The sequence below is a fragment of the Rattus norvegicus genome, chromosome 1, assembly GCF_021556685.1.
Source record: "Rattus norvegicus strain SHRSP/BbbUtx chromosome 1, alternate assembly SHRSP_T2T, whole genome shotgun sequence".
NCBI classification, from domain to species: domain Eukaryota; kingdom Metazoa; phylum Chordata; class Mammalia; order Rodentia; family Muridae; genus Rattus; species Rattus norvegicus.
In genome coordinates, this window is record NC_141534.1 from 148,417,252 (window position 1) to 148,444,551 (window position 27,300).

The 27,300-nt window shown below is 44.6% G+C and overlaps 1 protein-coding gene across 2 annotated transcripts; it reads right to left on the bottom strand.

Annotated features, from left to right (window-relative positions):
* Window positions 1-1,589: 1,589 nt before the first annotated feature.
* Window positions 1,590-27,300, bottom strand: Bnc1 (basonuclin zinc finger protein 1). Of its 2 annotated transcripts, none has more exon segments than NM_001108916.2 (5): window positions 1,590-4,032; window positions 8,383-10,238; window positions 12,225-12,460; window positions 13,426-13,525; window positions 27,199-27,300. In NM_001108916.2, coding segments are annotated over 5 exon segments (2,973 nt in total). In that variant the 5' UTR covers window positions 27,295-27,300; the 3' UTR covers window positions 1,590-3,347.

Consider the following 27,300-nt stretch of genomic DNA (forward strand, 5'->3'; position numbering starts at 1 on the left):
ACACCTGCAATCCCAGCAGTTGGGAGGCTGATGCAGGAGCATCTCTAGTTCAAGGCAGCCTGGGCATGTGGGGTGCTCTTGTCTTTAAAAGATAAAGAAGTAGTGGAGGTATGGGTTAGACACCGAGTGAGACAGGAAGAATTGATGGTTTCTGTCCCACAAAGGGTGGGGAGATGGCAGACACGGGGAAGAAGCCTGCAGGGTGCGTTGAGAGTAGCATCCTTCAGACAGGACACTTCTGTGGAGTCTAGAAAAAGGATAGGTGTGAACTCGCTTTGACCAGGACATAGGGTCATCTGGCTAAGGTGACTGTGTTCTGAAGTTCACCACTACATTTACACGAATCGCCCACAGATGCCTAGACTGTGGTGATCTTGGGTGCTCTCAGTAGATCTTTCCCTTCAGGATAGAACTGTACCATGAATACTGTCTGTCCATCCTGCTTCCCCTTACTCTCTTTCTGACTTAAAGAAGTTCCTCACAATAAAGTCCCCCTGTATTTTAAATCTGGTTCATGGAGGTTCCAGACCTATATGCATAGCTCCAAATGGGGAAAACCAAAAAGCCAGATCGGTGGAGCAACAGAAAACTGGATCTTTTGGTGACAGGCGATTCTAGAAGACTGAGATGGGACTGGGTTGTGACAGAAAAATGGGTGGTCGGGGAAACCCACTCACTTCTCAGAGATTTGCAGGTCACTCTGATGCCAGACACAAACTGGAGGTGTAGACAGCTGTGATCACACATGAATGTGAATATAGACACCGTGACAAGGGCAGTGCACAAATGGATTCCTACCTCGTTATCTGAAGAAAGAAGTGTGGCTGCAATGTGACTTGTGGATGAAGCTGCTGCAAGAGGAGGAAGAGAAACGGTGTATGCAAAGAAGGGGGTGTAGTGGGCAAGAGGATGGATAAGTTAATAGAGGAAGAAAGATACTCCAGGTCTTTGTGAACCTTGGGGATGCTTCTGGGTTTTCTATTAGCTGTTGGGAAACCCATTGAAGGGGGTTTAAACTTGAGCTCATGATCTAATTTACAACTAGTCAAGACCGTCATAACTGCTATTGGATGCAAGACTAGAAACAAAAGACCGTTTAGGATCCAGGAGGGATGAAAAAGTTTAGGCGTAGGGTGGGACTAGTATCAATGCTAGTAGATAAAGCTTCCCTCTAATGATGTCATTTATGTAGAAAATATGAAAGGCATCAAATAGGGAAGGGAGGCTGGATGGACAGATGTGTTCAAGTTCTTTCTCTATGGGTTCACTGTCACTCACTGCTTTTCAGAAGTTGGCGTTCACCAGGAAACTCAATGTCTGCAAACTGGGAATATGTCGTTTGCAACTTTGCCAGATACTTTATGCCAGTTTAAGTGGGACACTAGATTCATGAAGGTGGACAAAACGTGAAGAAGTTAAGTTGCATTCAAGGAAAGAGAGGCTTATTGTTTCATTACACCTGTTCTATGTATTAGGTAAGGCTTAGCTTGGACAGCACAGGGTATATGAGACATCATAGTATGTGGTTTTTTCTTTAAAGACCAATACCCAGCTCATTCTCCCAATGAATCAATCACTTCATCTCTTTGACCTTTTTATTGCAATCTATATTGGTATAGGAAGTCTTGTCATCTGTGGACTTTCAGCTCTCTCAAGTCCACAGTGTGTCTGTGTTTGTATGTATCAGAAAATCCACTGATTGTGGTGGTGCATGGCAGTAGGACTTGCTGAAGGAGGCAGAGGCAGGAGGATCACAAGTTCGAGAAAATCCACTCGAGAAAATACAGACATATAAACAAAACCACTCTTATAAACATTTGCCTTTTAAACAAAAGGTATGCCATATATTTTTATTAAATCATAGAAAACATTTGCATACAAAATTTTCCATTTTGGGGAAACTAGAATGTTAAACATCTCAGTAACAAAAAAGCTTGAAAGATACATCTCTCCTTAAGCAGAGACGACTTTTAAGTAATTTTTTAAATTGAAATAATTGCTAACAGGTTGTTGGCTCTCTCTATCTTTAAGCCAGGGGGATAATATCTCTTATAACCGTCAATTTCCTTTAAGGATTTTTAAATTAAGTCAACATGAGTCAAACAGTTAACTTGAACTCTGAATATGAAATCAACTTCTTTTAAAGCTGCATAGATAGCCCTTTGACTACTGTAAATGCCCAATTCCAAGAGACATTCTCACTTCCCAGGGCTGATTACAAATCCTTTCTACCATGGCAAACATGTTTAATGGTGGAGAACAGATCTTGGAATAAGTTAAATATTAAGACATAGAACAAGGCAGTAAGGTCTCTACTTTCTACCAAATAAACTTCAAAGTTCATCCAAACCTTTTATGTTTGCCAACAGGTGAAGCCTGAGGGATCCAGTGATATTGAAAATACACAACAGCTATAAGAACCATGTTCTCTAAAGAGCTTGGCGGATATATACAAATGACTTCGTCAGAATCACATTCACACTCACCCCAATGGGTCAACAGACTCTGCAGTTCACCACCTGAAGACAGGCTGTGGTTCTGAAGCATAAGCTGTCACTTGTTCTAATTCCGAACAGAGATTCAGAGGTGACAGGGACACGTTTGCACTCGCACCAAATAGTTACATAATATAAACTCAAGTTAAATATTATCAAAATAACTTTAAATTAAACTGAAGACCACTATTCTGAAGTACAGGAAATATTCTCCCTCTGGCTTTTTAACTGCATGTTACAGATCAAGATTTGACAATAAACGGATTTGAGGTGACCTAGCTTCCTGGAGAACTCCCTGGAGTTCCATGAGACTGAGGAGTGGTTAACAACTCCCATTGGAGGGATGCTCTCTGAATGTCAATTCCCTAGACGCAAGTCTCGGTTTTGGATTAACCCTGCCAAAAGGGCGGGGGAGGACCTGAAAATGCCATTTTTGGGACTGGTGTCATGCCCATGGTGACTGTGCTGTATTCCAGGGAACTTCTTCCCTGATACCCTTGATACTGCAGGCCTCACTGGGTCTGGTTCCTGACCCCCTACTCCCTCCTGTTAATCTGTAGACCTGGAGGTTTCCTAGGAAAAATGTAAACAAATCTGGGGAAACTGGCTTTCTGTGTTTTCCTTGTGTCTGTGGAAAACCTTGTGGGCTAAGAAAAGAGAAATAATAGGAAAGGCTACCCCAGGGCCGGCTTCTCACAGGTGTATCTTCCGCTCATCCTGCTGTAGAAGGCCGTACAGTGGAATCACTTTTGCTTGGCTTTTGAGGGATGGTACTAAACAGTCCTGCTACCTTATTCTTTGGATTACTTTATTCCTGAAATACGTCAAACACTTCTAAGAGTCTTTGGCTTGTTACTGGAGGTGGCCTGGAGATGAAGCCAGGCTCTTGTGCAGGTTGGGATTCTGACTGTGTCTGTTTCTACTGCGGACAGATGAAAACATCGTGTTGCAGCCTGGTACTTTGCACTTATGGAGCTGGCGGAGGTGCACGGTTTTGTAATGGGCTCTGAAGGTCCCTTTGTTACTGTATATCTTTTGGCAGAGATGACAGGTTATTGGCAAACCAGAGGGCAGACTAGCAAGGCTCTGGTCGGCCTTCTCCATCAGGACACAGATGGGGTACTCATCTTCTGCAGAGACAAGGCTCTGTCCTTCACAGTTGCCATCACTGTCCTCCATAAGGGCGGTACCTTCCTCGCTCACCCCGTCAGAGTCCCAGGAGGAATGACTGCTGCTCTCTGACTTCATACTTGAGGTAGTGCTCAAATCCAGGATGGTGCCCTCGCTAGGGGGCCCAGAGTTGTAGCTCTCCAGGCTGGCACTGTGAACTTGGGATATTGGGTAAACCAGACTGCCCATGCCGCTTGTTCCCTTGAAGATGACAGATGTCTGTGAGGCTTGTGGTGTGAAAGCCACATCCTGATAGGCCTCTTTGGCCACATCTTGAAGAAGGTAAGCTGCACGAAAATGGTCCTCACTGGTCTCCAACGCTTCTTCATTCAATACTTTCTGGTGGAGGCTTAGGTTCGAGCTGTGTCTACAAGAGGGAACAGACAGTCAGACATGAGTTGCTTTGGTTGTTGTTTCACAGCCATTATTCTGAGTAGAGAGACTCAACAGACAGTAGGAAATCCTGTGGTGTGGTGGGAGTACCAGCCAGGGTTAGCATCCTGTGAGCCAGGCTATGTGGTCAGCAGGTACTAGACTGCTGTGTGGCTACCTATCAGAAGCCAGCATTCCCTCAGGAAAGCCAACAGTCTGGAAATTTCAATTTTTACCACCAGATTACAAGTAACTGCCTCTATCTCAACTGTAGGTGTCGAGACTACGTCAATTAAGCTAATTTAATGGGGATCCTAGAACGGGGTGGGGGAGGCTAAGGAGAGCCTCAGTTACAAATAATAAGAAATTAAGCAGAAGGCTTTATTTCAACGAAATGAACATAAGTTACCATCTTTAAAACATACCATTTCATACGGCCATCGAACATGACACACAGCCACTGTCATATACAGAAAGAAATGACAGTATTTGGGCTATATTGAATTAAACATGTTATTAAACCTTATGTTTCCTGCTTCCTTTTGCCCCTTTGATGTGGTGGGTAAAACATTAAAGAGTCCTAGTGTAATTTCCTATGGTCTTTCTATTGGATAGCACTGGTCCCGAGCAGATCTGCATGTTTCACTCTAGAAGCCCTGTAGCTACAGTGTGTGTGTGTGTGTGTGTGTGTGTGTGTGTGTGTGTGTGTGTGTGTGTGTGTGTGTGTCTAGTGTAGGTCCTGTTTGCACTGTCTCGAAAGGAACCAGACAGGAGTTTTGCCAATGCAGCAGTGTAAACACTGGCAATCTTGCACCCAGTGATTTACTCCTAACGGGCGGCTGATGAGCATCCATTATGACACATGCTGTTTACCCCATGTTATCATGGACGGAACTTGTAAAATCTGCTGCTCCCTCTTGGGATCCCCTGATAACCTCTGACAAGGAAAAAATCCCTACATCAGGAGGTGGCAATCTTACAGGTGACAGGAGAATGATCCCAAAGAAGACAAGTGTCTCTTCTAATACAGATAAGAATTATGCCAGAGTCAAGAAAACAGCCTCTCTATAAATAAAGAATTAGATTTCCCTTCCAAATCTCTCAAGGTATATTGTGAAGGAGCCTTAATCATGCCTCATAAAACATATATATTTCATTATTCAGTTTCTCCAGCCCTTTATACACTTCTGTGGACAAATGAGAATTATACCTCCAGATCACCCACTTTGCAAGCAGCTCTCCTCGGCTGTAGCTCTGCCCTGTGATTATGTAAATGTTCCGCACTGAAGGGCTGGTACTTGTCTGGCAGAAAACCAGACAGCAGATGGACATATTAATTCCACTGCATTCAAGCATTTAAAAAAAAAAAGTCAGACATCCGCAGGAACCTGGAACATGAAAGTTCTACTTCAATGTAAATCTCTTGGGTCTCATGTCCAGCTCCTGGGTACCCAGTGACGACTAACAGCTAACTCTCGCCTTCTTCTCAGGCCTTAGTGGGTTAGCCATTCCTCAGGTGGAATGGCCAGGAAATCCTAGGAATGCGAAGACTGTCTGGACCATGTGCCCGGCTGTTGTCTCTGTGAGTCTGTGCCCCTGCCTCATCCTCCCTTTCCACCTGCACACTGCACTACGGGTTTCCCCTCTCAGTTCTCTTTAGTTGAGATCAGTGACTCTTCAAGCCTGGTCTGAGCAAGCCTAGTCCCCCACAGCCTCACAGTAGCTCTCAAGACAAAAGTTCATAAATAATTATTAATTCCGGGGAGTTTTCCGGAATGGCATAGCATGTGCTGTTGCAACAGACTGAATTCAGAAGCAGATGTGAGAACCAAGCTGTTTTCTACTAAACCAGATACTAGAGATCTGAAAAAAAATTAAAATAGAGCTACTTACCTCACTATATTTGTTTAGGAAAAAAAGAGTCTTTTCCCATTAAAATGTTACATTAACATATAATATGTGTATTCTTGTTTTAAAGAGACACGTCTTATTTTTTCCAGTGTTAACTTCCTAATACAGTAAATAATGATTGCTACAACCTATACAGAGAACAGCACTTGAAGGTACTCAGCTGAGATACATAAACAAGAAAAGGTTACCGGACTAAGACATTTAACACCTGCTGACTTGGACCTTCCCCTTCATCCAGGGGCTTTGATAGGCATGGAGGAGTCTGGGTGAGCACCCAAATGTGTCATCACAGCCTACACTTCATGGCAGCAATCCTCGTGGCCACCTGCAATTACTGTGTGCTGTCTGTCTCCTCCACGAGACTGAAGGCTTGTGTGAGCATGGACTGTTCCCAAGCATGTAACACAGAAGAGTGGCTGGTCAACCCTGTCTGTCTGTCTCTCCCTCCCTCTTTCCCTAGGAAGTGCTGCTAGCTAGAAAGGTGGCTCAAAGAGGGGATGTTGGTTTCCTTAACACAGTGTATCATAGTTCCCAACCTTTGACTTAGCTGAGGTGATAGACCTGGGCTTACCCATACAATCCTACTTAAAATGGTGTTTTTGAAACTATAGATTTTTAGATAAGTGTTCGGATATCTTGACTTTTGGAATAAGTAGTGTTGAAACATTTAGAATATAGGATGAGACTCCGTTATAGGCAAGACTTCAGAACATCAGGAAACACTGACTGTATGGAAATGAAGCATCATAGGAAAAGAACGGTTGATCTAGTATGTGTTATATCCTAGTAGACCCTGTGGACTACAACAGTCTCATAAGCAGCAAAGATAACCTAACTGATAACGACTACCTCTTCCTCATAACAACAGCTTATTCATGAGCAAACCCTCCTCTTCTTGGAGGACGAAGGAGAAGGGCTGGTTCACTAATTAGGGTACCCTAATGGTTTGCCTTAAACATCCTAGCAACAGAAGCAGGAATTATAACTAATATCTCCGGTGTCTTCAGTAAAGACAATGAGAGTGTTCTTATGAGCCCTAGCAAGGAATGTGTGTGGGAGTCTTTACATTTTCACCCTCTTAACAAATTAGGCGTTACAATTGGACTGTTCGTGGTGATGCTAAGAAGCTGCTTCAAGCCAAGCTTGTTTGAACAAATGTAGTTTTCAAATCCTCAGAGCCATTTATCACACTGTGTTGTACCAGACAGCTGACCCTTTCATTAAACCTCTTAGGTCACCTTTGCTAGCCTCTCCCCCTTTCAGAGGCTGGGAGGAGGGTCACCTAAAGTGTGACTGGTAGCCCAAGTGCACAAAGAAAAGCACAGTACTGTGCTCCAGGATGATGGGCCCTGTGAGTGAGTGTGCACTCTGAGACTAGTCTGTATGCTTTATAAAAAGAAAGCATGTCTCTAACATACATCACGGCTGCTGAAACGAGCTGCTGATCATCTTCATTCCTTGATAGGTTAACATTTTTAAAAGTCTCTAATCAAACTACTATTTTTTTTCTGCAAATGTCGCTGGGAGACTATACACCAGAGAAAAGGTTTCATGTGATGGACTCTTCATTTTGTGAAATGAACATCAGGCTAGTTTTGAGAAATGGTGTGACACTTTAAAAAAGCCCTTCCTTTGTCCTCCCCACAGTCGCCTTCCCACCAGCCGCTAACATGAGAACCAGTGTGCCATTAGCACATACACCTGGGGTCAGATGTGTTTCTCAGTTTGGAATCTCTCAGACTTTAGAAAGGCAGAATGGGGGGCTGGGGATTTAGCTCAGTGGTAGAGCGCTTACCTAGGAAGCGCAAGGCCCTGGGTTCGGTCCCCAGCTCCGAAAAAAAGAACCAAAAAAAAAAAAAAAAAAAAAAAAGAAAGGCAGAATGGTATGTGATGAAATATATCATAGCATCTATTAATAAATTGATATCAATACATTCATTAGTAATTCAATAATGCCAACGCTGCATAAACCCTTTAGAAAGGAAATCCTGGAATTTACCACAAAAAGCATCATGTCCTTCCAGGTAATGTTTTGTGGCTAAATGCTTTTAGAGTTTTGGAGCTGAAAATTCACGAGTTTCCTCTGAATAACTACCACATCACCTGGAAACTTGCTAGAAATGCAAACTCTCATGTTTCATCCCTGACCTACAACAGTAAACTTTAGGGTTATGGCCCAGAAGCTGTTTCCCTGACCTTTCAGGCCAATACATGCTAAGGTTTAAAAACTGCTGGTTTTGGGCTGTGGTGGTGCATGCCTTTAATCCCAGCACTTGGGAGGTAGAGTCAGGCAGATTTCTGTGAATTTGACGTCAGCCACATCTACAGAGCTGAGTGGGCTACACAGAGAAACTGTCTCAAAAAACCAAAACCAAGCAAGCAATCAACCCATAGCTGCTGCCTCAGGAGAGACAGTTGCTGACAGACACCTTACCTGTCTCTGCTCCTCCTGGAAAGGAAAGCAGCCCCGCAGCCGTCCACCGTGCACGCATGTGTCTCTCTGGCATGTGTACTCTTCTCGTGTGTCTTCATGCTGCAAGCGTTTTTAAAGGTCTTCTTGCAAATGTCACACTGAAAGCGAGTTTCTTCCTTCTGCCTCACTAGTGCATGTTCACTCAGGTGTCCCAGTTCTTTAGACTCTTCCAGAAAAGGAAAAGCCATCCCCCTGTTGGACAAAGCACCAAAGAGTCCCCCAGCCAGCAGGCGCTGCTGCAATTCCATATAGTCAGGAAAAGGGATTTGGGGCCCCAGGCCAGGGGTGAAATGTCGCTCGTGACCATCATGCTCCACCTCTCTTGGCATCACTGAACTCAGTGCGACCTTCTGTTCAGACTCCCTCTCAGTGAGCGTGGTCTGCTCAAGGGTTCTGCTGATAGCTCCATGCGGCTCAATCACAGATTCAAGATGGCAGGCTCTTTCTCCCTGTGGAAGAGGCTCCTCTAAGCCTAGCTGTGTACGCTGCTCCTCAGGCACTCTGTCTGACTGAGGACTGCTGTCCTCTGGCTCATCTTCACTGACTACCTGCAGGGGCACGTCATCATCTGAGCTGAGACTGTGTCTCTTCTCATCAGCTATTTCCATAGCTTCTTTCTCTATCTTGATGGGCATACTGGACTTCCGGGACTTCTTCTTGGGAAGAGCATCAAATGGCACGTCTGTGGAAACCAGCTGTTCTGGGATTGAGGAGGAGATCAGAGGGAGAGAAGGCAGCATGCCGGGTGTGTTTGCCAGTTCCGCGGGAGTAGCTGGACTGCGGTAGAAAGGAAGGACTGGCTGGACAGTCTTTAGGTTGGGGAAAAGCACACCATTTTGCCCAATGCTTGAGAAAGCTGGTTGGCCTTTGGAGTCCTCCACTGAACCAGTGTAGCCAGGGAGGGGCCCACAGTCTGGAGACATCACTGTGAAACCTGGGCGCTTGTAGGTCTCGGAGCTTGCCAGGTTCAGGCTGTTCCTGAGATCTTTGTCTCGGTTGTTTCTGTTCATTGGCATGTGCAGGCGAGGGTTGGGGTTGGCGCTGTGTCGGTTCCGGCTCCTCAGGGAGCTGAACACCATGTTACACCCTTCGATAGTGCACTTATGCTTGATCTTCAGGTGGACGGCGTTGTAGTGGATCTTGAGAGTGCCTTTGTCATAGAATGTCTTCTCGCATGCGGTGCAGAACACCCGGCCCTTCTTAGCACTCAGGCTGTTCCTCTCAGGCTTCATTTTGGCCTCAGGGGACAGCTGTGTCCTTTCGAGCTTACTGGCAATGCTGTAGGAGCTGGAGTCACTTAAGTGGGCACTGTCTTCCTTCTGGGTGACAGCGTCTGGACAGCTTAGACACTGTTCCTTTTCAACCTGAAACGGGGTGGAAGTTAAGAAGCCACTGTCAGAAAAGGGCCCATGAAGGTCCTGCTTGGGGTCCCGGCTTTGGTCCTGACCCTGCTCCAGCACGTACTGTTCAGGCAGTGACCCTATCAGAGCAGGAGGCAGAGGGTTGAAGAACTGGAAAGGCAACATGAACGTCATGTTGCTTATAAGGTTCTCAAAAGGGTGCATGCTGCTGGGGTTTCCTTTGTCCACCGGAGTGGGGAGGTTGGCACTCCTGTGGCCGCAGCTCTCGATGAAAGCCCTGATGTCTACGTTTGCTGTGGCAGGTGGAATGACGATAGACTGCTCTTCTTTCTCTTGGATTGCCATGAGCTCAACTATAGACTTGGTCTCTCCAAAACGAAGGAACTGCTGCAAGGTGGCCACTTCCTCCTCACTGGTCATGATGCTCCAGTGATCCAACACCTTCCCTGAGGCATCCTAAATACAAACCAGAATGTAAGAGAATCCAGTCCCCGAGACTGCTACTCTGCTCCCCATGCAGGGAGCCTCCACCAGACACAAGGAGCACTTCTGTGCGCATCAGAAGAATGCTACTGCGGCTCAACCCAGGGCTTGCAGAGTTTAATCCCTGCCCTCCCACTCCCCTCGGCCAGATACTCTGTGCAGACCATAAACTACACAAATGTAAATAGTGGCCAGACCATTACTCTAGAAGAGCTGAGCGAACTCAAACCCAAGTCTAACTAGTTGTTGTCATATCGATTTCTCTCACATATGAGGCACAATGGTCTCTTCGTTAAATAGAAATGTTTAATGTCGTTCATTTGAACGACAGTAGTACCTTCACCTAAAGAGTACAAATGGGGCAGTGAAGTCTGGACACAGCTCGAGTATTCATTTGCTGCAGACTTAATAATCTCGTAAGCACCTACCATCAACAACAGATGAGCACACATTGATCTTCTACCCATGTTCATAAAGCAGAGCCATACTTATGCTGGAGTGCTGGAGATTTGTCAAACTCTAGCAAGGCCCAACTTTCCCCAAAACTACAATAAATATTTTATCACAGAACTTGCATTCGATGGCCTACTGAGGTTTTTCACAGTGCGTGTGAGAGTTTTGAAGATGAGGAGGAATGTAACACATAAATATTTCAAGCACCAGAGGATCAAGGTAATTGATTCCACATTTTTAATCCTAACACTAGAAAGCAAGATTATTAGGATCATTAAATATTGATTCATATTATAATGCAAGACCATAATGCTACTCTATCTATGGCCGTTTCTTGTCAGCTGGGGTACACCAGAGGCGTGCACATAGATTCCAGGCTTTAGGATTAGGAAGAAATGTGCTCATTTCCGCGTCTGCTCCATACCGGTGGGATAGCTCACAGCCTTCTGGATTTTCAATTAGAAACAAGAGTAAATGGGTTTGGTGCTGCATACTTTTAATCCCAGCACTCAGGAGGGAGGGATAGGTGGATTTCTGGAAGTTCAAAACCGAGAGAGAGGGAGAGGGAGAGGGGGAGAGAGAGAAAGAGAGAGAGAGAAACCAGGGATATTATATCATCTTCCAAGTACTGGATGAGCACGTGCACTAATAAATAGGTGTTGTCAATATTAGTTTTTAATCTATATATAATCTACCTAAGCTAAGGTTAATATTACTTGAAAATACATACAGCTCCCATTTCACTGAAAAAACATTTTAACCGCAGTGTGCTGATATTTGTAGTGTAGTAGCAAGAAACAATCGGTGCTCTGCCACCTCAGAAAATGTGCTGTTTTCTCAGAAAAGACTTTGACAGTCTCTGACTAAGAAACATGAGTCATTGCACCTATGGTGTGACACAGGAAAATAAGTTCAGTTACTCTGGAAAGAGACAAGAGAGAGAAGCTGAAGCACATGTGAGGAAGCTGAAAGAGAATTTGGTGTGGTGGCGAGACGAGGAGAAAGTGGGCGAAGAAGAGCCGCCAGCAGGAAGGAGGGAGAGGAGGGGATGGAGACAGAGAGGAAGGGTTAGCATATGAACACAACCACATGACATGTGGAGCCGAGGAAAGAAACTTAGCGGCCAAGTGGCAGAGGCTTTCTAGAACAGCAAAGGAGCGTCAGCTTGAGAGCTGTTTGCTGTGTAGTTCTGGCACACAAGCGCCTTTGCTCATCCCCCGGTTCTGACACAGAACATCTCAGGTCAGTGCACAGTTTAGATGTGACACACATGGTGGAGGCAGTACCAACACAAAGCAAGTGGTTTTCTGTGGAAATACGCTCATGATAAGGTCATGTAGCCCCCCTAGCCTAAACTTTCGCAGAGACCCTAGGAAAGTAGATGATTCCTCCTAGAACATGAATTAGGGCCTTAAGTCATTAGGAAGAAGTTCAAAGGGAAGGAGGGAGGCCACAATGACTGGCAGGGCACTCAGGGAGAAGAGAACAGGGCCAAGGCCACTGTACCTGTAACACATATCCACGGATGTAATCCTGAAGTGTCCAGTCCAGGGCATGGAGGATCTGTAGAACCTCATCTTGCTTCAGCACACTGAAGAGCCGGTCCAGTAGGATTTTCAGGCGAACAGGGATAGCTTGGGTTCCATAGAGCATAAGGCTGCTAATATCAAACACTACATTGGACTGGACAATTTCCACTTGGCTTGTCGGATACACGGGGGGAATCCTCAGCTTACTTAGAGCTGAAAAAAACAAGTGGGAGACATTCAGGAAAGTTCTAATTTTAGGAGAACCACTTTATAGAAAGAATGTAAGAATAAAAAAGAACCACAAGAATAGTTGAGGCTATTCTTAGTTATCTGGACCAACAGGGGGAGAAAACCCAAAATCCATGAAGGACTAGTATCTGCAAGAGTCAGAGGGCTTCATGTTCTTCACAGAAACTTCTAAAATAAAAATCAAATAAAAATGGCAGACTAAAGATTTGTCTCCCATTCTCGTGACATGCCCAAGAAGGAAATTCCTCACAAACTTGGAAGGGGGAAGAAAAGGGGAGCACAGAAGCAGCAAGAACAGAACCAGACCTGAGAGTTGAGGGTCAGAGTCTGGATGTGAGGATGGGCCTGGGAACTTCCAAGGTCTGAGGTCAGGGCCTATCTGATCTGTGGCTTGGGGCTGGGGCTTTAGAAATTAAGCCCCCTGACTCCAGTCAGTTTAACCCAGGAGTTACCAGCCCCCGGGGGCTCTTTACACTAAATCAATCCAAGTTAAAGAAAGGTAGTAATGCCACTTTCCAGCAGCCCATGCCACGGTTCCAGCACTCAGCAGTTACGAGTGGCTCACGACTGTCAGAGCTGGCAAATGCAAAAGCCGGATGTCCAGTTATAAATTCCAGCTAAACCATGAATAAGGGGCACACTTGTATCAGGACACATCTCAGCCAAAAAAATCATTAGAGGCTAATTATGACCATGGGACATGTCTATAACGGTCATACAGAAGCACCTGAAGGATTAGTTTTGACATATTTAGAATGTAGTTAATAAGATATTATGTAAGTTAAAATGTGAAGAGATAATTTATGCAGCCTGTTCCTTGGAACATACTAGAAATCACCACTGACTAGGAGTCAGCTGTCACTCTTTGCTATGAAATGTAAGCCATTTAAAAGGGCCACTAAAGGATGAGAAGGAGGGACTAAAATTACCATGAGCCACCCATCCATGCCTGCACTGTTCACACTGGCGGTGGTTTATCTTCCCAGGTTTGAAGCTTTGGCAACTGCAGTTCAGAGTACAGCCGATAGCCTGCAAGAGAGAACACATGTATGTATACCATGTCAGAGCTACGTGCAGGACATGTTGCATTCATTAGACAAAGTAATTTCCCATAGGCATTCCCTCAGCAGTGGTTGCCTTGTGCCAGGCCAAAGGTGCCTATTATACCTTAGGAAAGAGCAGCAGGGAGGCCAACACTTGGGAGACCATGAACTTCAACACAGATACTTTGCATATGGTAATAAGCAGACACGATACGGATTTCTCAGCAATTATTATAGTTTGAAACCTTGCTCTTATGAAGAAAAACTAAAAATTGTATTTTTTTTTTTTTTACCAAGTTTCCAAGCTGATCAGAGCGGCAACTCTGAAAGAATTGTTTGAACTAGTTTGGAACCAGTAATGAGACTAGTTTGGAACCAGTAATGAGACTAGTTTGGAACCAGTAAAAGAAAAATCTGGAGCAAGAGTGATCCATGTATGGATCTGTCACCCTCAGATGCTTAAGATATGGTAGAAGCCAAAAATATTAAATGGACTTGAGAATATATAATGGCTGATCATATTACATAATCTATATCTGTTAAAGACAGATATAGGTTGGGAAAACCCTGCACTGATGTCTCAGTTGTATGTTATGGGCCATGTCTTGTATGTGTGTATGTGTGTATGGTGTATGCAATGTCCAAAAGTACAGTGGAAATAGAAAACAAAGATGCATGTGTCCAACAAATCCTAGTGTTAAAATCGAGGAGACACATATATAAAGTGCTCTCTCTCCCTGTGTGTGTGTGTGTGTGTGTGTGTGTGTGTGTGTGTGTGTGTGTGTGTGTGTATGGTGTTGTGCCTTTATGTAAGCATTCATGTATAGGTCTGAATATGAGTGCGTGTGGACCAGAAGGTGATGTGAGGCCCAGGTGTCTTTCTCAGTGAACCTCCACCTTGTTATTTGAGTCAGGGACTCCCAGCAAGGCCAAAGCTCACCAAGTCATACAGACTGGCTGACCAGTGAGCCCACAGACTCTTCTGTTTCCAACCCTAGCTGACCCTGCCCCACTCCTGGGCTTACAGATCTGTGCTGGGATTTTGCATGGGTGCTGCGGCTCTGCACTCAGGTCCTCGTGCTTGCATGCCATGCACTTCACCATCCTGTCAAGAGTGTCTCACAAGAGAGAGGCCGAAAGGATGTAGTCTATTATTATAACAAACCAACCGACAAACAAGACCCCCTACAGGGGCTCAGCGAGGCTCCAACTCACTCAGTTGTCTGTACTGTTTATATATTTTTAAAGCTATAAAGTATGCTTCTGGGTGAAATTTGTATGGCTCAAGAGAGCTTTGAAACTGAGGAGAATGTGTGTTCAGAGAAGGGACAATAAGGCTTCTGATTTGGGGTTTAAACCTCTAGTCTGCCAATGAAGGGACTGTGAGGCACAGTGTGGAGGACAAGGAAGGAGAATCTGGTCAAGGAATTGGGAAATTCACTTTGAGGGTTAGTGCGACCTGTCTCCCCTCAAATAAAAAGTCATCTGCTGTGGTGCTGTGAACTGTACAGCTACTCTGGGACAGTCTGGTGACTTCTTCAAAAGTCAAGCATAGAGTTACTGTATGACCTGGAAATTTCTGCTCCTCAGTATACAGCCACAAGAACAAAAACCACCTGTCCATCCCCAAATCCTCCACATGACTGTTCGTAGCACTATCCACAGCAGTGAGTGGAAACAACTCCAGTATCCACCAAGAGATGAATAAGCAAGATGCAGTCCACCCAACAATGGAGTGTTGGTGTTGTTCTCGACGTGGGATAGAGAATGGAATATGCTACAGATACATCAAGAAGACAGGCATAAGAAGTCACTCGGCCCTATGGTCCTATTTTGCCATGAATACACGTCAGGAGGAGCCAATTCAGAGACACAGAGAGCAGAGGAGTGACTGGGGGACAGGGCAGGAGTGAGAAGAGACTGAATGGGGGAAGCAGAAGAGTATTCTTTGGGTTACATAAAGGGATATCTTGCTTTGTGCTATGATCCTTTCCTGAGCTTGTAAATATTGTACTTTTTACGAGCTAAAAATCTGTGGCAATTGTCTGTTAGCAGTGTTTTTCCAACATCACAGTGTTATCCATATTTTTTAAAGCAATACCCTATGTTTCAATAAAGGTGTGCACACTAACTGGTATTTCAATAAAGGTGTGCACACTAACTGGTATTTCACACTTAACAGACTATAGCATAAACTTTTATATACACAGAAAACTACAAAAAATGTATGATTTGCTGTGTGTTGTAGAATTAAGCACAGTCTCATCAAGATATGGCTGTGGTAACCTTGATTAACTTGTGGAGAAACTGTCAGGTTGTTTGGGGGAGCAGTTGGGTTGTTCTAGATCCCCATAGTAACCTGTGAGGGATTCATCGACACTTGCTAGTGTTTCAAGACAGGGTTTTACACAGCCCAGACAGGTCTCAAATTCACTATGTAGCCCAGGATGACCTTGAACTCCTGACTCTCCTGCCTCCATCTGCTAAGAGCTGGGACTGCAGATTCCTGTCACCCCACATGTTTCTGCTTGTGTTTTGTTTTGTTTTTAATAGGCATCCTTTGTGGTCCCTGTGCATGTAAGTGAAATCTCACTGTGGTTTGGTTTGTACTTTCCTGATGACCGATGGGTTAGCATCTTTTCTGTGTTTACCGGAATGTTTGTGTGTATTCTTTGGAGACACATCTGTTAGATCCTTTGACTATTTTTTTAAAATAAGGTTGTGTTTTTGGTACTGTGCTATATGCATTCTTTTATTTTCCAGGTTCAAGTCTGTTATCAGATACATTATTTCAAATATGTTCTCCCACCTTTTCTCTTTCTTAAAAGTATTGTTTGAAACATAGAAGTTTCAGATTTTGAGCAGGTTTTAAGGTGATGAATCGTCCTGAAATTAGACAATGACAGCCATACAAACAAAACAATCGAATTTTGATGGCTAAATGCTAACAGAACACTGCGTTACATAACACTGATGTAATTCACAATCCAGATTTAACAAACATTGCTGAAAAAGAAAATGTTTTGAAGGGAAGAACATTCTTCACCTCCGCTTTTTGAGATATCATTTGCTCTTTTAGAAGAAGGTATGGATAGCTAGGCATGGTGACACATGCCTTTAATCCAGAACACAGTAGGCGAGGGCAGGCAGGGCTGTGAGTTCCAGGCCAGCCTGGTGTACATAGTGAGTTCAGACTAGCCAGGTTTATATAAGGAGACCCTGTCTCAAAAACCAAACCAAAACCAAACACGGTTATGGAAATATACAAGTAAACTTACATTTCGTTTATTTGGAAAACTAAGCCTGTCTTAAGAGAAAGAGGTGTTCTTAAGTACATACTTGGTCTAATCCCTAAAGATTTTGCTCAAAAGACTGAGACTCATGCCTGAAAAAGTCCCTGGAATTACTATGAATCTGTCTCCCATTCAGCAGAATGAAACCCCAGGAACAATCCCAAGCACACTCCATAGCTGAGGACTGAAGTCTATCTTCTCCATCTTCTGCCATTTCTCAGGTATGTCCCAACCTCGGACAGCTAACATTTCAGGTGCATAGGTCTCTGTGGCTGTCCTGTATATTAGTGACAGTGGCCCTGGCCTCTAACCCACATGTCAATTAAACTCCTATAGACATCTGTAAATGCCCTTAAGACCTATGTCATCTGTCGTTGAGACCACTGACCCTATTTGGTCACTCCTGTATAGCAGCTTCTATCTGAGGAGCATACCTAAAACAATGGTATCCACAATTCCCATTTACAAGTGTTCATTTATGAGAAAAATTCACATGGCCGCACATGAAGCTATTTGAGTAAGGTTTAATAAAATTTATTAAGCATCTATAGAAATATATGTCAGAAGAATTATTTGTGAACTAGAAGAGCCTACTTAAAATATCAAAGAAAAGTTCTGATGCAAAGACCATTGGATTTTTCCACATAGCTTAGAATTCCACAATGTCAAATTATAGCATCTTTAGCTGAAGATAAATTAAAACTTCTCAAATGAAATCAACTAAAAAAAAATCTAATTACAAGGCGGAAGTTTTCATGTGTGTCAAAATGGAAAACCTGGAGTTTACATGTTTCCATCCATTCCTCAGAAGGAAGGCAGATGTTCCCAGCAATCCAAACTCAACAAGACGTGATTATTGTGTGCTCTTGTCCTAATCACGTGATCTCCAGAGTTGTTATTAGCCACTCTGATGAGATACAAACCCATCGTTTGCTCATTGACAACTTGTATGTGACACATTTGGTCGTTCACTGTCTTGGGAGAGGCCGGGAATGTATGTACCCTGGTGGGGTAGATGTAGATGTCCAGTACTGAACAATAGAGGCTTGTTTTGTGATTTGAATTGACCCCAATAATAAAAACCATTCAAAGCTATTGTCACCTCCATAATATGTATAAATTTTAATATCATATATTTTTCATAGTTTTAAAGAGGTAAATATGAAAACTTTGGGATCCCCATGTTTGTTGCACTGAATTTTTGCAGGGTCCCATCATCTGGCTGTGCAACTTCAACAGCTCAAGGAATTTAGTCTTCACTGTGTAGAACAGTAGCTGCATGTAGCTACTGAGATCCAATTACATAGAATAGCATTTAAATTCAGTTCGTTGGTCACACCAATCAGACTTGGCACTCCACTTGTGGCTAGTAGCTACAGCACTGGACGGTGATGATACCATACTGCAGAAAGTTCCGTGGGCCAGGGCTAAGCTCAGCGTGAGCTCAGCCAGGCCACGAGACCAGCGAGGCTGCTGTTCAATAGGTAATTTCATTTAGTCCTTACTATCTATCATGCTGTGAGGACAGAATTATTTTAGATCACTTAAATTAATGGAAGAGTCATAACCTACTCAGGGTCACACAGCTAGTCAGCGTTACTAAACATTACATGTGAGGCAATGCGCCAAACAACACCCATGTGTAACCCATAGCCCCTTCTCACAACGACTAAGGAGTTGGGTGCTACCATCCCCTCTTTTACAAATCAGAAAGCTGAGGAATTTACAGGCTATCCAGGCGGTGTGAAATCTGAATATCCAGGGGACGGTCTGCCCAAAGTATCAGTACTTGGTGTTAACCACTATCGCAATACTTTTTAGGGTTGGGTATTACATACTATGCACAAGGTTAAGAGGTTAAAGTTTTACACGGTAAAGAGCCTCCTTTGGTAAGTGTTTCTAGGATGTGAGTGAGACGTCGCTCTGGACTGTTGAGGCTGCAGTGGGAACAAGACTGTGGCCTGTACCTTCTTGGAGCTTCAATCTAGAGGAGGAGGATGATGAGAAGGTAAGTAAGAATTTCACAATAGAGAGTGTTGGGAAAGAGCTGAGCAGACCTCAGTGCTAAAACCTGGTGGCATGCAGCATGCTGGTAAGAGGAAGTCCCTTAGGTAGGACCTGCCTCAGAGGAGGGCATACGAGCCAAGTTCGAAGGACAGAGAGGACAGAGAGAGTGTCTTAGAGAGGAAGCTCAGCAGGGACAAAGACCATAGGATGTCAGAGAGACCGGTGAGTTTAGGAAAGAGAAAGGAGGCCAGGGCAGCTAAACAGAGTGAAGGTAAGGGTAGAAAGTCAGTCAGAGAGGCACCAGAAACGTTCTGTACAGGGCTTGTGGGGCAGGCTGGGAGCTCGGATTCTACTGAGCCTCCTGGAAACAGTACAAGTAAGCGACGTCTGATTTATAAAGAGAACTCTAGTGACACAGGTAAACTCCTTTCACATCACTAACACCTTCCCTAGGCAATAAAGTCTAGAACTACCCCATCCCATGTCAGACTTCTGGCTCAGTCTCCAGTCTATGCTGCTAGGCACTCCTGCCATCTTCAGGCCAGCCAGTCACATGAGTGGATACACAGATGAGAGATGCAGACAGGGTCAACCATGCTTCTTGCTGTCGTGTCCACAGGTAGCTTCTCCGGCCTTCTGGCTCTGGTGGTTTGACTGCATAGGCTACCAAAAACCGACAAAAGATAAAAATGTTCCTAAAACTCTCTCCACCGTTCAGAAGAAGGTGAGTAAATGATTATAACATCGATCGACTAGCAGAGCCTTGGGTTTGGGAAATCCCCACTGTGCTCCTGGAATGGGGAGGCGAATGACTGAATCAGGGAAGGCTGTACCTTGTGCCATGATTACAGATGTCCATCTAGCTTCCTTGCATTTTCAGCTATTTTATTGTGCACAGGCACACATGGCACAGTGTAAATGTGGAAGTCAGAAAGTTTGTGGGAGTCTGAGCTCTCCTCCCACCACATGGACTGAATTCAGGCCATCAGGCTTGATGGCTAGCTAGTACCTTTACCCACTGGGCCATCTTGCTGTCCCATGGTATCCTTTTTCTCTGACCTGCCTTGGTAGAAGAACTTTAGCTGGGTCTCATGATGCAGACCAGACCTATAAATCCCAGTTACACGCAAGACTTAAGGTAGGAGGAGTATAGGTTCAAGGATTGCCAGTACTTCAAAGTGAATTGGAGGCCAGTCCGGACAACTCAGTGAAGCCCTGTCTCAAGCTAGACACTAAGCAGAGGGCTGGGGATATGGCTCCGTGGTCGAGTGCTTACTCAATGTGTGGGCCTTAGGTCCAACCTCTAGTATGAAAAATAAGAAAAAAGAGACTTTTAACTTCCTTGCCACACTGATGGGCAGGTGGCTAAGCACTGGCTCATGGTGGACAGTGGAACTTCCTGGGTAGAACGTTATAGGAAGCTCCTCATACACGGGAACTGTCCCTCCTCCATCTTGGAACTAAATCAGGGTGGTTAGAGACCAGAGGGCACTCTGTGACCATTAGGCAACTTGGAGGGCACATCGCAGGGAAGGCGGAGAATAAAGAATGTTAGCCATTTACTATCTTGATGCTTTTACTAGTAGCCAAGGGCACTTTCTAGTTTGCACACTTACACAGTGATCTTCCCATTGGCTATTGAAGGGGCCACGAAACCAAAACAAAACCAAACCACCTAGAAAATGGCTCCCTAGGAGAGATGGCTGAGGCTAAGTTTGGAGTCTGAGGCCCTATCTTAAATGATGGAGTATTAAGACTCTGCCAGATCCCCAGTGGTAAAAACATCATTAAGTCCTCAACTTGAAATCAAAGGACCCCAGGCTGCCAAACCACAGCTCACCCACAATTCACTAGGTTTGGGGACAGAAAGGCTTCAGGCTTTTCCAGCTTGTGTTCTTAAACAGTGGACATAGATAACTGCTATTAGTTTGTTCGAGTCCTTGAGAATTTCACTGTATGTCTAAAACTGCCAATCAGAACGTGACTTAAAGTGGCCAGGATGCCCCATGAGAGGGAGGCTTTCTCTCTCCACCTGCAGTGACACTGCTATTCTCCTCCCTATGGGGCTGCAGACTGGCTCTCCTGGCTCTGAACCAAGCACTCAAAGCTGGCAGTTGTCTCCCGGGAGCCAACCTGACACTAGTTCTGTACTCCTCACTTTTCTTACCAGAACCAGGTTTGCTTTTTGGTTCCGACCTCCCTACCTCCTTTTCGCAGATTTCTTTCATTTTTTATGTTCTCCATCAATTTTCTCACCTACGAAACCCCACAGGGGTGCACCTAGGATTCTGAAAAGACCACTGCCATTTGTCAGATGGAGAGTTAGGACATCTGGGCGAAGGAAGACAGCCGCCGCCGTCCTCCTGTGTGAGGCGGCTTACCTGGCTGGCAGCACTAAGCAGAAGCCCGCCTGACAAGCACACAGAACAGATGCTCACCACAGCAGTGCATCACACCCTCACCTTGCACAGCTTCAGCCAACTAACAAGTGTCAGTGGTAGCATTGCAGAGATGGCTCAGTGACTAAGAGCACTGGCTGCTCTTCTGGAGGACTGAGGTTCAAGTCCCAGCACCCACACAGCAGCTCACAGTCCCAGGGAATCCGACACCCTAACACAGACACATACACAGACCAAACACCGATGCACATAAAATAAAATTAATTATTAAAAAAAAAACAGCAGCAAATATGGTCGATCAGTTAGCTTGCATCATTTACAGGTGAAAACCCAAGGCATTTGAAATGCCCTGAAAACAAATGCAAAAGTCTTTGACAGCCATTAGAGAATACTGGGAAACTAGCAAACAGTCTTGAAAACCAGTCAACTAGAGGAAGAGTGAAACAGGTGTTCTTTCCTATAGGACTCAAGTTCCACAGAAGCCAAACCACTGATGAGACAGGTGCTCTTAGAACATGAGTCAAATCCAGGAAGAACACGCTCCCCTCTCACAGTTCTTAATTTAAAAAGGACAGTCAGCGCCATTAGACCCTGAATGAGAAGTACATCCCACTGGACATGTGGTACTCTCGTCAAAACATCCAAACCTATGGCTGAGCAAGATTCTTCAGCAACACTGAGTTTCGAAGACATAGGAGACAGAAGTGTATGTAAATGGCATCACAAGAGAGGCACTGTCAGAACTCAGAGTAGCATTCTAAAGATGGCTGGCTGACTTGGCCTTTTCAACAGATAATGACAAAGTCAAAAAAAGAAAGACTACAAACCCAGAAATTAAAAGAGAAAGATGGCATGTACGTTTGTATTCTAATTTGAACAAACCAATGGTGGTATAAAGCTTATAAGACGGTCTAGGAAATTTGAACACTGCCTGGAAATTTAATGACATTGAGGAGTTATGATAATTAACTCTTATTATTTTCTGGTGTTGAGGCTTGAACCTAAGGCCCTGAACATGCTAAGTATGTGCTTCCCCACTGAACCACATCCCCAAATTATTTTAAGGTGTTTTATGGTATATTGGTTTTGTTTCTAAAAGGGAATGATTTTATATTTTACAGCAACATATTAAAATATTTTTAATGAAATTGTATGACTGCTAGAATCTCCTTTAAAGTAATCTGAGGTTTCTAGTAGTAGGAAAATAGGAAATGTAGATGAAGAAGATTAACTCTTGACATCCCAAACATACATCACCAAATTTCATTACAGCTTAACACCGTTTATTTAAGATTTTCTATAATGAAAAGTGAAAAAGTAAACTATGTGAAGACTCCCATTCCCTTCACAATTTCCATCTGCACTAGCTGACAGAGAATAACCTGTGTAGAGAGGCTGGGGGGGGGGTCTTTCTCCAGGAGAAAGCAGACATGTTCTCTGTATACAAGCAATATCCTGGGTTGATGTACGGGTCCAGGAACCTGACCCACAAAACGTGTTTCTGTGTGGCCAGTGAGAGCCAATCTTGAAAAGCAACATAGGTGGGGTTGAGAGGTGGGAGGCCCTGATGGACAGTCAAGAGTCTCTCTGTTGGGTCTTATAGGGTTCTGAACAATGGAAGACACTGTTTACCACCAACAGGAGAGAAGACCATGGTTGAAAGGGGGAACCTGGGAGTCTTGGAATGTAGTCAGCATTTGCAATGGAAAAGTAATACTGACTGAGAACTGACAGACCAGGATATCTCACGGCAAGCTCGGAATGAAAAGAGAAGACACAGGCAACAAGGGCGCGGAGATGGGTCTGTGGGGAGAGGGTAGGGAGCTAGAGGCCTTCAGGGGACGGATGCTTGGCTAAGTCTCCCTGCAAGCAAAAGGTGCACAGGACACCTCTGTAAAGTTCTCTTGGTGCTTAGTTCAAAGAGGATAATGGGAAAAATACTTGTTCTTTTGATGTTTATAAATCAAAGCCTAAATCCTATGCCAAAACAATTTAACATCTACACCCTTTTTTTCATATTATTAGTTTTGAAAACTGAAAATGTATAAAAATTGTAGAAAATATACAAACATCTTACAAATCAAACTGAATTATTTCCTTTTTTAAAAAAAAGCTTTAAAATATTCAGCAATATAAATGATATGGGCATATTTCTTCCTTATAACCTACATGTAGATGAACTCTGAAGTCTTCATAAGTCTTAGATAACAAGTGATACATAGAACCAGCCATGTAAAGTGGGAATAAAAAAACACTTCGACATTTTAATTAAGGTAGTTTAGTTAAATATTGCGCACAAATTTGTTACTGATAATGTAAACGCCAAGTGTGAACACATTTAAATAAAACCATTTTAGGGATTCAAAGGGAACTGAAAACCGACTCTTTTGACAAGATAAACTCAAACTCAGTTATTTATGCCATTCCAACCACCCCCCACCTTAAGATTTAGCACAGTCTATCATGAAACATTACAGTTGGAGGTATGAAGGCTTGACTGTCACAGTAATTCTAGAACTAGGTTGAGGGCTATGGGATGACGAAGATGTTTCTAGAAACTGGAAAAGAGCTGAAAACAGTTTTCCTCGTTCCAGTATATGAAAGGCTCATACAATCTGCAGGAAGGGACAGCTGAATCAATATAATGAATGGGAAGAACATTTAAAAGCATAAATTAGAGTTCACCTGAGGTAAGCATTCTACACAGGTCTGCTCGAGCCCAGTTTTTACATTTTATTTCCCCAACCTCTCCCCTTCCTTTGCATTAGTGGGGAGAAACGGTGATCTCCTCTAAGCTACAGCCCTTTTATGATTGGTTAGGCTGATTTATAATAAACAGTCCATGTGTGGACAGGAACCGAGAGAGCTTTTTTCCCAAGTAACTATGTATGTCTCAGGAGGCCTCAAACTGGACTCTGGAGAAGCAGGGCTGCTCTGTGTTTGGACTCACCTTCCTTGCTAAAACGGGCATATAGAGAGCAAAGGGTGCCACACTGCAATCTTGGAAACTCCAGAAGGAGGGAGAAAGAACTTCAAAGGATGATGAGATAAGAAAAAGGGTTTCTGCTAGAAACCAACTGAAAAGGGAGGAGGATCCCAGCACTTTCTGACGCTGCTTCTGTGCAGCCCCCAGCTATCCTAAACATCCCTCAAAAAAGTCACCAACAGTAAATAAGCAAAGTCAAGATCTGCAGAGAAATATAATAAGGGAAGGGACAAAAAGAGCGGATGACTTGATCTTAGCAAAACCAGAGCGACACCCCTTCGGACAACCTGGGTAAACGGCATTTCTCGTTTCTTCAACCAGACTGTTTCTGACAAAAGTTAACTACCTCACTCTAAATGACATCTGTAGAGGAGAAAATCCACCCTGGGGTGAAGCACACTCCTCCTGCAAGTAATTTACCTTGCAAGCCTTCGGGGCAACTCCTTTAATGGCCACCGTCAAAATAACTCCCAAAGCCATCTACAGAAGCTCAAAGACATTTCTGGCCCCTTGTACTACAGTCTTCATTTTATTAGCAAACAAAAGTTTAAAAATGTTCCCTCACACTTACTTCTTGGCATTCAGAAGTGACAAGTGTGGCTTAAGAGACAATTATTTGTTCTGCGGGGGAAACCCTGATGGCTTTTCTCACCATAGGGCTGGGTCATTTTTCCAAGCTGAGGTATAAAATGTTGGTATGGACCTGGGATACAGGCCTAACTTCTTCAAGGGGAAAGGTCATAAAAAACAAATCATCCTCTGTATAAACCTTATATTTCTAAGGGAAGGGATTTAGGTCGGTTAAGATTTCTTATGTGAATTCCAGCTCAGGCACACAGACCACTGGTACATATCCCAGGAAATATTCATGGGCAGATTATTCAAACTAGCAACCGTTTTCTGACACACAGAGCTCCCTGGAATCCTTACCAAACTGCATGGCTGAAGATGATGCTACAAATTAAATTATGCAGCTGTCTGAGCACAATCTGAGTTCTCAAACTACGAGGAGTTCATACCCCAAAAGATTCATCTTTTAGTGTCTGAGGATTCAGCTACACGAGAACACTGTCAATAAATGAGTGGAGACAGTTACAGTTTCTGTGAAACTGAAGTTTGTGAACTTACTAGACAGTAAATGACACAACGAGTCATATATATATATATATATTTTAACGGTCTGAAAGTAGGCTAAAAAGAATAGTTATTAAAATTCCCCAGAGGGGCTGGGGATTTAGCTCAGTGGTTAGAGCGCTTACCTAGGAAGCGCAAGGCCCTGGGTTCGGTCCCCAGCTCCGGAAAAAAAGAACCAAAAAAAAAAAAAAATTCCCCAGAGGAAGAAGGGCAGCTGTCTGTGCCTATTTTAAAGAAAAATAAAAAAAAAAAACACAAATTGTAACACTTCAAGTAATGTGCAAAATTACACTTTGATGCATACAATTTCAAGAAAGGTATAATAATATGCATCAACAAATTTGGGGAGGGGCAAGTGAGAAAGTTGCATGTTTCACTGCTCAACAAAAGTTTTAATGCACAAATGTCAATCTGTAAACCCAACCTCTGTTAAATCTGAAAAGATCCTATGAAATTTAAGAGCACAGTGAAGGCAATGAGCAAGGAAGAAACAGAAAAAAAGATCTGCCAAAATGTGTTTTCCTGTTCACCTATATTGTCACACCAAACTCTTGCTGCTTTAATAAGAATATACTTCTTATTGTTGATACATCTGTTCTGTGTTTCCATGCAGTAACACGTCTACACACACACACACACACACACACACACACACACACACACACACACACACACACACACTCTTGACAGGGATTCCCAAGACACCAGTGGGGCCTCTTTCAAGCCCCTTAAGTGTTAACAGCAGAGGCCTGGCTGCGACCAGGCGTCTGGCCCGATTTAAATGCCCTCATCTTCAGAGGTCTGCGGTGAGCCTAGCCATAAAACTAGGGGACATTACTGAACCCCAGAGTGTCTGATCTTTCCCCGCAACACACACAACTTCACTCATACAATTAAGGCTGCTAGTTGGCATTCCATTTAACTGTCAAACTCAGGCTGGTGGCAGCCCCACAGCCACAAAGAGATGCCTTAAACGAGAAGAACATGTTTCTACACCGCATTTGAGAAAGTTTGGCTCCGAGCTATGTACTGATTGATATCAGATCTCTCACTCGCCTCTCCAATCTTGTCACATCTGGCTGACAAATCCCTAGGAGCTTATCCAAAGTGAGGAGGCCGGTAGGGTTATGGGGGTCCCTGGGGAAGCAGTGCGGGTGGACAGCGGGGCACCTGAAGCGGGTGCTGGGGTACGCCCGGCTGGAACCCCGCTGCGGGGTGGACAGTCGCCGCATCACTAAGCACCTCACCTCTGCAATGCCAGGGTCCCTTCCTGTCACCCGCAGGTAAACTATCACCGAAGAGACTGAACCTTGACTCTGGGTTCCCCATCAGCATCCGGATGAGCTCCTCCAAGTCCCTGAGCGACCGGAGGACAGGAACACCCCTCACTGTCCCAAGCTCAACAAGCCAGGCGGAATGCCGGCAAACCAACTCACGCCTTCAGCGCGGTTCATCTGCAAGCGTCCTCTCTAGACACGTCTAAGCTGACGGTTTGTGGCGCTTTGGTCTTTTGTCTCCTCCCTTTATAAAAAAGCAAGGATTTGTCCCTCAGGGGACCGGCGCCCGCTCCGCGCCCCTCCGGCGTCCCCGCGACTCTCCTCCAGGAATGACCGAAGGTCACCGCTTGAAATACCAGACAGATGAACGTTCGTATACCAACAGCGGTTGGACAGGGGTCCTGGGGTTTAAGAGAAACAGGGCGCCGCTCACGGGTCACCTCGCTGTGACTAGGCACAGGCTGGGAGGAACCGCAGTTCGGCCTCCCGGGACGCGCACGGAGCCGACGAGCAGGTGGCCCTCGTCAGGCGGCCTCGCGCCCATCGCCTGCGCGACCGCTTACCTCAGCCATCCTGCGGCCGCTCCGGGGCCGGCCTTCCCGGCGCGCGTACCCTGCCCGGGCCGCTCCGCGTCCGCCCCGGCTCGGCGACCGCCGCATCCACGC

What these genes read in the sequence shown, in the direction of transcription:
- Bnc1 (XM_087576575.1), bottom strand. Translation starts at nt 26,359, where the DNA reads ATGCGGTGTAGAAACATGTTCTTCTCGTTTAAGGCATCTCTTTGTGGC. An exon ending in GCATGGATGGGTGGCTCATG is followed by an intron (nt 12,461 to 13,425) that starts GTAATTTTAGTC and finishes TGTTTTTTTCAG; the next exon opens with CTCTAAGTAAGCTGAGGATT. An exon ending in TCCGTGGATATGTGTTACAG is followed by an intron (nt 10,239 to 12,224) that starts GTACAGTGGCCT and finishes GTTTGTATTTAG; the next exon opens with GATGCCTCAGGGAAGGTGTT.